A 12,475-nucleotide genomic window follows, 5' to 3' on the forward strand; every position below is an offset into this window, starting at 1 on the left:
TGAGAGATCGAGGCTCATGGGTAAATTCAGAACAAATTCTGAATGTGCAGGGCTCATTCTGTATGGGACAGGTTTCAAAACACAAAAGAAGCATTTGAGCCTGCCTGAAGTACAGTCACATGGGCCTGAGAATCAGAAGACCTGGGTTCTAATCCCAGCTTCGCCACTTGTCTGCTGTGTGACCTAGGGCAAGGCACTTCACTTCTCTGAACCTCAGTTACCTCATCTGTAAAATGGGGATTAAGACTGTGAGTCCCATGTGGGACAGGGGCTGTGTCCAACCTGATTAGCGTGTATTTACCCCAGTGCTTGACACACAGTAAGCACTTAACAAATACCACCATTATTATTATTACTATTACTATTATTCATTCCAAAGCCAGGAAAAATATTCAAGGGCCTGGCACAGGTGCCACACTGGCAAAAATTTCCAAGCCAGAAGGAAGTTTAACACTTAGACATTGGCCTGGGTTTCTTCTTCAATGCGTAGAAGGTTGCAGAAGCACAACATGACTTCAAAGAAGCCTCCATAATGACAATCTTCAAAAAGTTAGGAGAGCGGACTACGGAAGTTATGGTGCTATCGAAGGAAATCGTTGACCACGCACCCCCTGAATCCCAATACTGCTTCAGATCCAAACCGACAGGTGACGTTCTTTGCAGCACATCAGACGCTGAAGAGGTTCCCGGAACCACGATGAGCTCTATGAGCTGTCTCTATATATCTTATAAAAGCATTTGACATCACACCGGAGCTGGGATTAAGACACTGACCCATGAAAAGATGGGATGAAGAAAAGATGGAAAAGTTGCTCTCTTCCAGAGTGGAGGAAGGGCAAAGACCATTCCCTCCCATTCCTAGCTTGGACCACCCAGGACTCAAATGGATTTTTAAAAGATGATCATTTTATATAGATATAAAAAAAAATGAGCATGGGAAACAGATTTCCATAAAGTTAGGACTTAATCCAGTTATTACAAAAATAGCAGATTTGGCAACACAGATGATTTTCATTTTAGAAAAAGGGTATTTTGGGATTGATTCCCTTCACTCCTTAATCCTCTTCAACTGTTTCTCATTACAGCACCCACATCTTTCTAGGCAAAGACACAAACTAACCACACTCTCGCCCTTCTAACACCCTCGAATCCCACAAAGTTGAATAAAGGAAAAGAAGAGCAGCACACCCAGCTCAGAGACCCTCGGGAATAACGTCAACAGGATCGCCCTGTAAATGCAAAAACCACAGGCCGAAGCCCGTCAAAGCTCAGGCACAGTCCTCTGTCTGCTTACCACGTGTGCTGGTCGCCATGTCGGCCACTTTCTGAAAAGCATCCAAGAAGGCAGCTGCTGCTACTACCGTCGTCCTGAAATGCACACAGATAACGAAAGCGTGAGGAATGACTCACTGTCTTGGTCGCTGCAGCAAAAGGCTGCAGAGCCGCTCGTATGAACTTGCAGCAGAATGCCGTGGATTTACCGAAAATAAAACCACGAGTGCCAGGTCCACTGAACCTAGACTTTCGGCAAAACGCTTTCATCCCGGTACAGAGTGGCCGATCCTCCAGAGGTTTTCCAGGCTATTAGGGAAGATCAGCATCAGCTTCCGGGACAAAAATAGTCCACTCACACTTTTAACAGATATCCTGGAATTTACAACAGTTTCGTCTCGCTTACACTTAACTGCTGAATTGATGACTGGAGCGGGTCTTGGGCGAGCCAAGTGTCAATTATACAAATTGAATGAGCTGGCTGAAGAAATGACACTGCCATTGTATTTTCATCATGACTCCAATGGAACGCTTGGATTTGCCACTCTAAAGGATTAACAGCCTGGAAGCATTTTGGAAGCTAAAAAAAATTCTAATTCTAAGCCCATACGTGAATGATGCCACCACACAGTTTCTTGGTTCCATTTGTGTGGCGTGAACTGGCAACTCAGACCCTGATATATGATGATTACTGGAAAGAAAAAGGGTGATTTAACTCATCCCTATAATCAGTCACTCAATCAATGGTATTTATTGAGCGCTGATTGTGTATAGAGCAGGGACTTATTGTATAGGGATTGTACTGAGTGCTTGGAAGGTACAATACAACGGAGTTGGTAGCCCATGAGGAGAAGCAGCATGGCCTAGTGGAAGGAGCACAGGCCTGAGAGTCTGAGGACCTGGGTTCTAATCCTGGATCTGCCAATTGTTTGCTTTATGACCTTGGGCAAGTCACTTAACTTCTTTGTGCCTCAGTTCTCCTATTCTCCTTCCTACATAGACTGTGAGCCCTATGCGGGACAGGACTGTGTCCAACCTAATTAACTTGAATCTACCCTAGCCCGTAGAACAATGTTTGACACACAGTAAGCGCATAACAATTACCATGAAAAAAAAGGAGTTTATAGGCTATAACTCAGGAGGCATCGCTCCCACTTGCCAGCATAGCTCAGGGTTGGAGTCCATGACAAATAATTCCCAACAGAGAGACCAACCACGTGCTCCAATAACCTGAGCCACACCCCTTGAGTCTAATCAATTTCTCAAGGCCTGATTACTGCGTATCTATCCCAGCACTTAGTACAGTGCTTGGCACATAGCGCTTAAATACCACAATTATTATTGGGGGGATAATTCCAGTAACGTTATTTGTTAAGTGCTTACTATGTGTCAAGCACTGATCTAAGCGCTGGGGTAGATACAATAATCAGGTCCCAAATGAGCCTCACAGTCCAAGTAGGAGGGAGAAACAGGTATGGAATCTACATTATTTTACAGATGAAGAAACTGAGGTCCAGACAAGTGAAGTGAGTTGCCCAGGGTCACACACGAGGCAAATGACAGAGCTGAGATTAGAACCCAGGTCCTCTGACTCCCAAGTCTGTGTTGTTCTTGCTAGGTCACGCTGTTCTCAAAATGGTTCGATGGCTCAATATAGGCTGGATATTGATTGACATTTGTTCTTCCCAATGGTATTTCACTGCACCACAAAAAGACCTTTAAGATCTTACTCTATATTCCTTACACAATCATATAGGATGAAAAATACCATTAGTATCCCATTCAACCCTTGAAAAGGCATCTATCCTCCTCTTTAGAGGTTACACATTGCATTTTAATGACCCATCTAACTCCAAGCAAGCAAACTAAGTCAGTTAGTTACCACTGCCAAAAGAGTCATTTAATACTGAAGTAGTCTGGAATAAAGAACACTTTTGCTTACCGTAGTTGGGACTGTAGTTTTCCTGCTTTGTTTATAAAATCTTCCCAAATTGGATAACTCCCCTGAAAAAAAAAACAAAAACAAATATGATAAATATTTAATTAGGAGCAGATGACTAGGAAAGAAATAGATGCTTCTAGAGGACAAGGGCTTTATCTTTTATAAAGAGAACTCAATGTACCATTTTATGGACACTCAAATACTAACTTTAATAGCCTGCGGGACAACTGATATTGGCTTCTTCTAGACAGACTGACCCTTCCGTGAAATTGTTGGATATTAATTCTAACTTCCTCTGTGAAGGGAAGGAAGGATTGTCAAACTTCATTAATTTGGACTAATGGGACTCTAACCTGAATCTGTGCAAGTCTTGATTTTTAGAATAATTTTTAAATGCAGTTTTACCACAATACCATGCATCGTTATGGGCACATGTATGAATGTAGTAAAGTACATGTCCCCTCTTCCTCACCATTCTCGTGCCCCCCATTTCCCTCCTACATTCATCTTCACCCCAATTCTTCCCTGTCCCTCTTGAAGCCTAACGGCTTTCTCTACCACAATGTAGATTAATCAATCAATTGACGGTATTTACTGAGCTACACATGGGGAGTGTACAATACAACAGGGTTGATTGATGTAATTCCTGCCTTCAAGAAGCTTAGGGTCTAGAAGATGAACTTCTTTCTTTAAAGTCTACTCATCTTCCTTTGACAGTAGAGATAAGAGATGATTAATGCTCCTAAACTCCTGATTCCTGGGGTCTGAATTAATCATTTCACTCTACAACAATTATAATAATAATAACTACTGCAGGATTTATTAAGCACTTACTACGGGCCAAGTATTGTATTAAACACTGGTGTAGATACAAGATAATCACGACCCACAAGGGGGTCAGTTTAAATAGGAGGGAGAAAGGCGCCGAATCCCCATTTTGCAGATGAGGGAACTGAGACACAGAGAAGTTCAGTGACTTGCCCAAAGGCACACCACAGACAAGTGGCAGAGCTGGGATTAGAACACAGGTCCTCCAACTCCTAGGCCCATGTTCTATCCACTAGGCCTTTTTTTTACAGATATGGATAGTTATGGGCAAATAGAGAGCCCTGACTTATATGTGGCCATCACGAGTTAGTGCCCAGAAGCCCCTTCCTAGTCCCAATCCGACCCAAGGGCTGAGACTCTGTTGAGGATAACACAGTGCAAAAGATGCTTTGTTTGTTATTTTTTCTAAATCAGGTTACTATGACTAAGTAAAAATAACATCTTGTTTTAAGCTCCTTCTGGCAAGGACCTTGTACTGTTCCAGGCACTTAGTAGAGTGCTCTGCACACAGTTAGTGCTCAATAAATGCCCCTGATTGACTGACTGATAATAGCCAGTTCATCCACCATTCCTAAGGAAATCGATGGTGTTGAGTACTGAAAACTGAGACAAATGAGTATGAAAATGAATCCGCTCAAGCTACTGAAAAAGGACTTTCTCTGCTCCCACTGGAGTCTCATTACTGTTTTTGTCAAAGTAGAGATGAGGCAGAAGCTGCTCCGAACGATCGTTCCCTGGGCCCCGGACTTCATCTGGGACCTCCCCATTCAATCAGAAGAGAGCTGTCAAAAACAAGCTCTTTGGGGATTAATGCTATTTGACAATGTATCAAAGCATGTCAGACCCACCTAACTGTTTCTTGACAGTATACAATGACCTGGATTAGATTAAAAAAGCAATCGCTGAAGAGAAAAGACAAGAACTTCCTTGTGAGGAATTGAGGAACTGCATAAATGTCATGTAGGAATGGGCTTGTTATCTGGAGCTGGAAGCGGGAGGGCTCATCCACCCCTGGGACTCTCAGAGAATATTCCTGGATGTACCCTGAGATTGCAGACCACGGTCAGATCCTATTGGCTTAAGGCGGTGGGAGCGTTTACTTTGTGCAGAGCACTGTACTAAGCGCTTGGGAAGTACAAGTTGGCAACATATAGAGACAGTCCCTACCCAACAGTGGGCTCACAGTCTAAAAATGCCTTAACGATCCCTCAGAAGTGGCTTCCAAAACAATCTTCAATCAATCATCTCTATTGAGGGCTTACCGTGTGCAAAGCACTGCACTAAGCGCTTGAGAGTTCAATATAACCGAGTTAATAGGCACGTTTCCTGCTCACAAGGGGGAATAGACATTAAAATAAATTATGAATATGTACATATGTGCTAAGGGCCCTAGGATGGGGTGAAAAAATGGAGGGTACAAATCCAAGGGCAAGGGCGACATAAAAAGGAGTAATTGTTCCTTAGTCAAACTGACTGTGATTTAATGAAATGCTCGATGACTGGACATATTTTTCCACCGAATATAGTGGTTCTGGTTCTTAAAGCCTTTCCTCTCTTGTCAAGAGCTTAGTTCAGGGCTCTGCGCATCATCAGTGCTCAATAGATACCATTGATTGATTGGTGGATGGGGTCTTCTCCTTTGCAGACCTGCCTTAAAAACTATGAGATGATAATAATAATAATACTAATAATAATAATGATAATAATAATAATGGTACTTGTTAAGCACTATGTGCAAGCGCTGGGCAAGAAAATCCCTGGTATTCCCCAAACTAATTTGCTCCCTTTGGAATATTTCCAAAGGATTCAGTTATCTAGCTTATGCACGATACCTAGTATGTATAAAAAATACTTGATGTCAAATATTCTGTTTCTTAAATTTTTTTGGTAACACCTTGATGTCTCTTGTTTTGTTTTTCTTCTCTCTAGTCCCCATTCCCATCATTTCTTCTAATTCACAAAAGTAGTTTCTCCCACCCTCTCCCTCCTGTGAGGTCACTTCCAGCAACAGTCAGACTTTCCCTCAGCCCATTAACCCACCGGCTGATTGGAGAAGATATGATTTTTCTAGGGAAGAACAGCACAAAACAGTGCAAAACCCAGTTGGGGAAGCCTCTCTATAGCACCTTATATTGCCAAGGGCAGCACATTGTCACAACAACTAAGGTGCAGGGTCACTCTCACTACAACATGGGAGAGCTTCCCCTCACAGACGCAACTTGCCTGGGAGGGCCCTGGGTTGGAGAAAAGTGTCCAAGGAACAGTCACTGCCACATAACACTGCAACAGCAGGAGCTATTTTTCCTGGATTCTCGACCCCAGTGTCTCAAGCATGTAAACAGCCTTTCTCTCTGCGTCCCACCCCTCCCTCAGGAATGAGCTCCCTGACTTCCCAAATCGAGGGACAGCAAGGCAACCTCCATAACTGGAACCTTGGGCAAGGAAAATGGCCCCTCTTCCTTGCTCTCCATTAACATGGGCTCTTCCACAGTTTGTTTATGTAGCATTCTTCAGTTTGATGTGGAGGAGTTCTGATTTATTTCCCCTGGCTCCCTAGCGAGCACGCTGCCAGTAGTCTGTTTAAACTATTTATTTATGCTCACAAGGTTTTAACCAATTTGGGTAGCACTCGTTAGCACCTGGGTGTGCTAATCTGCCCCCTTGCCAGGATCAAATACTACTCTCCAATTCATAACAGTACTGGAAATTTACACGGCCCTGTTGCCCAAAGACTTCAAAGAGCTTCCCCTACAAGTACAAAGGAAGCCACAATCAATTTATTGGGTGCTTACTGTGTGCAGAGCGCTGTACTAAGCGCTTTGGGGGAGTATAACAGAGTTGGACGAAAAGTCCCCCGCTCACAAGGAGCGCACAGTCTTAGAGGTACAAGTTGCTCTCTCCCCAGCCACCAAGCTACTAATGCTCCAGTTCCTTGATCATTTAAATCACAATCCACAGCCCAACTGGGAAGGTAACCACTGTTGTACTTAAGCACTTACTATGTGCTAAGCACTGGGGTAGATGCAAGCTAATCAGATCAGACATCAGTCCCTTTCCAAAATGGGGCTCACAGTCTAAGGAAGAGAGGGAACAGTATTCAATCCCCACCTTACATGTGTGGCACTGAGAGATTAAGTGATTTGCCTAGCTCACACAGCAGGCAGGAACCTGAGCTGGAACCTGGGTTTCCAGACTCCTAATCCTGTGTTCTTTCAATCGTATTTATTGAGCGCTTACTGTGTGCAGACCACTGTACTAAGTGCTTATTAAACTCACCTCCACCACAAGCCTCAAGACTCACCACCCCAACCCCAGGTTCAATTACTACACTGACTCTCATCCTTTCCTCTTCTCTACTGCTGTAGCTGTGTTTTTTACGTACACCTGAGCCCTGTATTTATTATTATTTAAATATAACTGGTTTGCTTTGATTTTCCTCCATTACATTGTCGGCAAAGACAGGCATCCTTTGTATCTACCCACAGTGCTCAGGGTCGTTACAACTTATAGTGTAGAAGCTGGGTAATATTTCCTGATGAAAAATGGTAATGGTAGAGATCTCTATAAATAATAATAACAATAATAACGATGGCATTTATTAAGTGCTTACTATTCTAAGCGCTGGGGAGGTTACAAGGTGATCAGGTTGTCCCTCGGGGGGCTCACAGTCTTAACCCCCATTTTACAGATGAGGTAACTGAGGCACAGAGAAGTGAAGTGACTTGCCCAGAGTCACATAGCTGACAATTGGTGGAGCTGGGGTTTGAACCCATGACCTCTGACTCCAAAGCCTGGGCTCTTTCTACTGAGCCATGCTGCTTCTCTATATCGTAGGGGAGTTATCTTACACTGCCCCCCTACAAAACTGACCCCTAAAGTGAAAAGTCCCTCCAGCCACTTTCCAGTGACTCAGAAAAACACACTCTCTGGGAATTCTAGACTGGGACTGAGGCCACCTACTCCAGAAAACAAAGAGGGAACAGCCGTCTGCCGATAACTTAAAAATCCCATCTCGACACCCCTCGAAATGCAAGCGTGCTGAGCCCAGCCGCTCAACCAGAGAATGGCAGTAGCGAGAGACAAAACCCACGCAAGCTCAGAGGTTTCTGCCCTCGAGGCGTCTACAACATCAACCTTCTTCTTTACCTTCCACTCTTCAAACATTCCCTTTGTGAACCCACATTTGGGACTTCTTTTTTATCCGGTGATTCTTGATGTTTCAATTATGGCACCCCTGAGAGCTGGAAGCTACTAATTAGCCTTCTTATGTTTTCACCCTGGCCAGACTCCATGGGACCCTTTCTGCATCATTCTCAGTCAGTCTCCTGGCTTTTAAGCCCCTGAGGGCCTACGTGTAAGGGGCTGAAATGTCACTGTCTGTCATCTGCTGGGACGCAGCGTGTCCCAATGGAAAGAGCACCAGCTGCGTGTCAGGAGAGCACGCGGCCTGCTGTGTGACCTTGGGCAAGTCACAATCTCTCTGGGCCTCAGTTCCCCCCTCATCTGTAAAATAAGGATAAGACAGACTGTGAGTCCAGTGTGGGAAAGGAGCTATGTCCGGGCTGACCTAGGATCTACACCAGTGTTTTCCCCATAGTAAGTGCGTAATAAATGCCCCCTGTCACTATTATTCTCATCCTCTTTTCTAAACCTTGCCCCTGTTTCTGGTGCTCTTTTTTGGACAAGTTGCCTCGCTGTGCTCTGCCAGGACTTCCATTCCTGCTCTACCCTTCACGCAATCCACCCCTTGGCTGGAAGGCACAACTACTTAGGACGCGATCGCTGGAAACAATGAGCGACCGTTAAAATAAATTCAAAAACTTCCTTAATGACCTATGTTCTGCCACGGTAGACAATCCACCAACCCGGGGCTCTTGAATGGAACTGAGGCCTCATCGAAAACAAATCCAAGGGCGCTGGCAATACTCTCCAGGCATCCGGCCTCTCGTGCACTTCCTGTTTCGGACGGCTCGCGTACGATCGGTGTCTTGTTGTCGCTGCCCTCGATATGGGGGCCTTTAGGGATGATGGGTAGGTCTTTTCCTTCTTGGAGATGCCAGCCAGGCTTCACATCCCACCCTCTTACCACACATTTTCCCTCTCCTGCACTGTGAACCCAACATATTCAGGGGGTCATTTACTTAACCTATTCATACCCAACAATTACTCTCCCTCACTTCAAAGCCTTAATGAAGACACATCTCTTCCAAGAGCCTTTCCCTGACTAAGCTCTTCTTTCCTCTTCTCCCATTCCGTTCTGCATCGCCCTGACTTGCTCCCTTTATTCACAGCATTCAGTCATTCATTCAATCGTATTTATTAATAATAATAATGATGGTATTTGTTAAGCGCTTACTATGTGTAAAGCACGTTCTAAGCGCTGGGGGGGATACAAGGTGATCAGGTTGTCCCACGGGGGGCTCACAGTCTTAATCCCCATTTTCCAGATGAGCGAACGGAGGCTCAGAGAAGTTAAGTGACTTGCCCAAGGTCACACAGCAGACATGTGGTGGAGCCGGGATTCGAACCCATGACCTCTGACTCCAAAGCCCATGCTCTTTCCACTGAGCTATGCTGCTTCTCTATTTATTGAGCGCTTATTGTGTGCAGAGCACTGTACTAAGCGCTTGGGAAGTACAAGTTGGCAGCATATAGAGACGGTCGCTACCCAACAACAGGCTCACAGTCTAGAACACACTTAGGTACATACCTGTAATTTTATTTCTATGAATGTCTGTCTCCTGCTCTAGACTGTAAACTCACTGTGGGCAAGGAATGTGTCTGTCATATTGTTCTCTCCCAAGTGCTTAGTACAGTGCTCTGCAAACAGTAAGTGCTAAATAAATGCAAATGATTGACTGACAATCCCTCAATGCCACCTGGGATTGCAGCCTCATGAAATTCAGGTTTATCTTCCCCGTCCCAATTCTTCCAGTGTCTTTTCCTCCCCTTCCTCCATGTCCCTATCTAACTGTGGGTCACTATCTAGCCCATCTTGATTATCTGTGCTCATGGACAAGCAAGGCACCGCAAAGCAGACTCAGACACTAGAAACTCTTTCCCCATATACCAACTTTATTCACTGTAAACATTAACTGGCGAGTGAAGCAGCAGAAAAATTTCAGTGACTCTCCCTTTCATGCAGATGCAATTAGATGGATCAGAAAAACACAAAAAATTAAAGATATTAATCTTTAATTTAAGCACGGTGCTTAAGCACCTTGGCCTCATGGAAAGAGCACGTGCCTGGGATTCAGAGGGCCCCAGCTCCGTCACCTGCCTGCTGTGTAAGCCCGGCCAAATCACTTCATTTCTCTATGCCTCAGTTTCCTCACCTATAAAATGGGGATTCAATACCAGCTCTCTCCACCCCACAGCCTGTGAGCCCTGTGTGGGACACAGACTGTTGTCCGTCATAATGGAATCTATCCTGTACTTAGTACAGCACTTGGTACACAGTAAGCACTTAAATACCACTACTGTTATTTTACCTTTAGTATTATTATTATCTAGAGCCTTTTATCTAGAATAATCTTGACCTCCCGGGGGGGATGAGGAGGAAAAAGGGAGAAATTAGGGGACTAAACTGTTCACCCCCTCTAGACAGTAAGCTTGTCGTGGGCAGGGAATGTGACTACTTATTGTTGTATTGTACTCTCCCAAGCACTTAGTACAGTGTTACTCACACAGTAAGCGCTGCTCAGTAAATACAACTGAATGATTAAATGAATGAATGAATTGAGAAAGCTTCTACCCCTCAGAGCCCCACCCCCTTGCTCAAAGTAAAAAGTTGGCATCCTCTGGTCTCAGATATCCAATGTACTGTTTCTAATTTTGCCTTTAGGGAAGGGTATGTATGGAGGAGAGGAAGAGGATATTCTAATAGGGGATTAAAAAAAAAAACCCTCTCCAAATTCTTCAATAAAGATCATGCCATTCTGCCCACCGGCTATACCCATGGGTCTTACCCAAAATAGCAGAGAAATAAACATTATCAGCATCCCAGGTACTCTTGCGCAAAGTTCCTATTTAACTGCCTAGACTGTGAGCCTGTTGTTGGGTAGGGACCATCTCTATACGTTGCCAACTTGTACTTCCCAAGCGCTTAGTACACTGCTCTGCACACAGTAAGCACTCAATAAATACGATTGAATGAATGAATGAATGAACTGCCATCTCAACATCCCGGACAAAAGCAGCTAGAGGAGATTTCACTTCAGAGACAATTCACAAAGAACGGTGCGCAATTCTGTAATTAATTTACTACTTGTGGTATTTATTTAAATGCTTATGCTAAGCACTGAGTTTGATATAATCTTAGTACAGTGCTCCGCACATAGTAAGCACTCAATCAATACAACTGATTGATTAACCAACGAGAGTAATGCAGATAATTTCAACTCTAATACCTGTGAGTCCCATGTGGGATGAGGACTGTGCCTGACCTGATTATCTTGTACACATCCAAGTGCTTAAAACAGTACTTGTTACATAACAAGCACCCAAATATGAAACACACACACACACACACACACACACAATAAAACAAACAGTACTTCCCCCTAACTCCAGGGTACTTTCCTAAAAGGCTCTCAATAATCTCCACACCTTTTTTCAAGCACAAACATCTAGCTTGCAAACAAAGAAACCTAACATAAATGCATTCAGCCTGCCCCAGTTTGTAACAAGGAGCACCAGGATGACTTCCACAGAGAAAACCTTGACTTCTGCATTTCCTAGATGCCGCATTAATGGAGGCTCTGCCTTAAATAATAGATGTTTAGATACTACATAGAGAAAGGGGTGTGTGGGGAGAAAAAAAAGATAGGTGGAGCGATGGGAGTCTGTGTGTTCCAAGTCAAATATTTCACTCCTTCCCCTCCCAGAGAGACCCAATTTAAGGCTTCTTCCCCTCAACTCCCCAGCCGTCCTCTCTGCCAAAGTATTCCCTACAGGGAGCGGTCAGCAAGAAGCACAGGAAGCTTCTAATCAAAAGAGGATCCTTCCAGCCTTAGTACACCATTCCCCAGGTAAGGCTTTTCCACCTAATTATTTTATTGCTTCTGAATCCCTGGGGAGAAGGCAGGGGAAAGAATTAATTATAAAGCAAGACACAAATGATTTTCTTATATTTTTTTAACCCACTTAAATTTCCAGAAAACCCAACCTAGAACCCTTAGCCAAGAACTAACATGCCAAGATCTTGTACAGAAATCATCTGTTTTGGCAAATTCATCAACCTCTCCAAACACAGAATGAACCTGCTGACTGAACCTCCACCACAGAGAAGTCTGTAATTAAATTCAGAAAGCAGTTTTACAAAGAGTTCCAAGTCTGGAGACACCAAAAAACCAGAGTGCTCAAGGTTAGGCAGGCTTTTTTGTAGAGTGGAATGAACTTTAAGTGAACTCGCTCTGATTTTTCTAATTTGAA

At 44.0% G+C, this 12,475-nt stretch overlaps 1 protein-coding gene across 8 annotated transcripts in view; it reads right to left on the reverse strand.

The window, feature by feature from the left end:
* The window catches only part of MTSS1 (MTSS I-BAR domain containing 1), a 128,112-nt gene that overhangs the window by 101,915 nt on the left and 13,722 nt on the right, over nucleotides 1-12,475 (reverse strand). For all 8 annotated transcript variants that reach the window (XM_038759969.1, XM_038759968.1, XM_038759967.1 and 5 more), the window contains exons 2-3: nucleotides 3,215-3,276; nucleotides 1,295-1,368 (exon numbers count right to left, since the gene is read on the reverse strand). In XM_038759969.1, coding sequence (XP_038615897.1) covers nucleotides 1,295-1,368; nucleotides 3,215-3,276 — 136 coding nt within the window. The remainder of the gene's footprint in view (nucleotides 1-1,294; nucleotides 1,369-3,214; nucleotides 3,277-12,475) is intronic.

This window comes from Tachyglossus aculeatus, chromosome 18 (assembly GCF_015852505.1).
Source record: "Tachyglossus aculeatus isolate mTacAcu1 chromosome 18, mTacAcu1.pri, whole genome shotgun sequence".
NCBI lineage: Eukaryota > Metazoa > Chordata > Mammalia > Monotremata > Tachyglossidae > Tachyglossus > Tachyglossus aculeatus.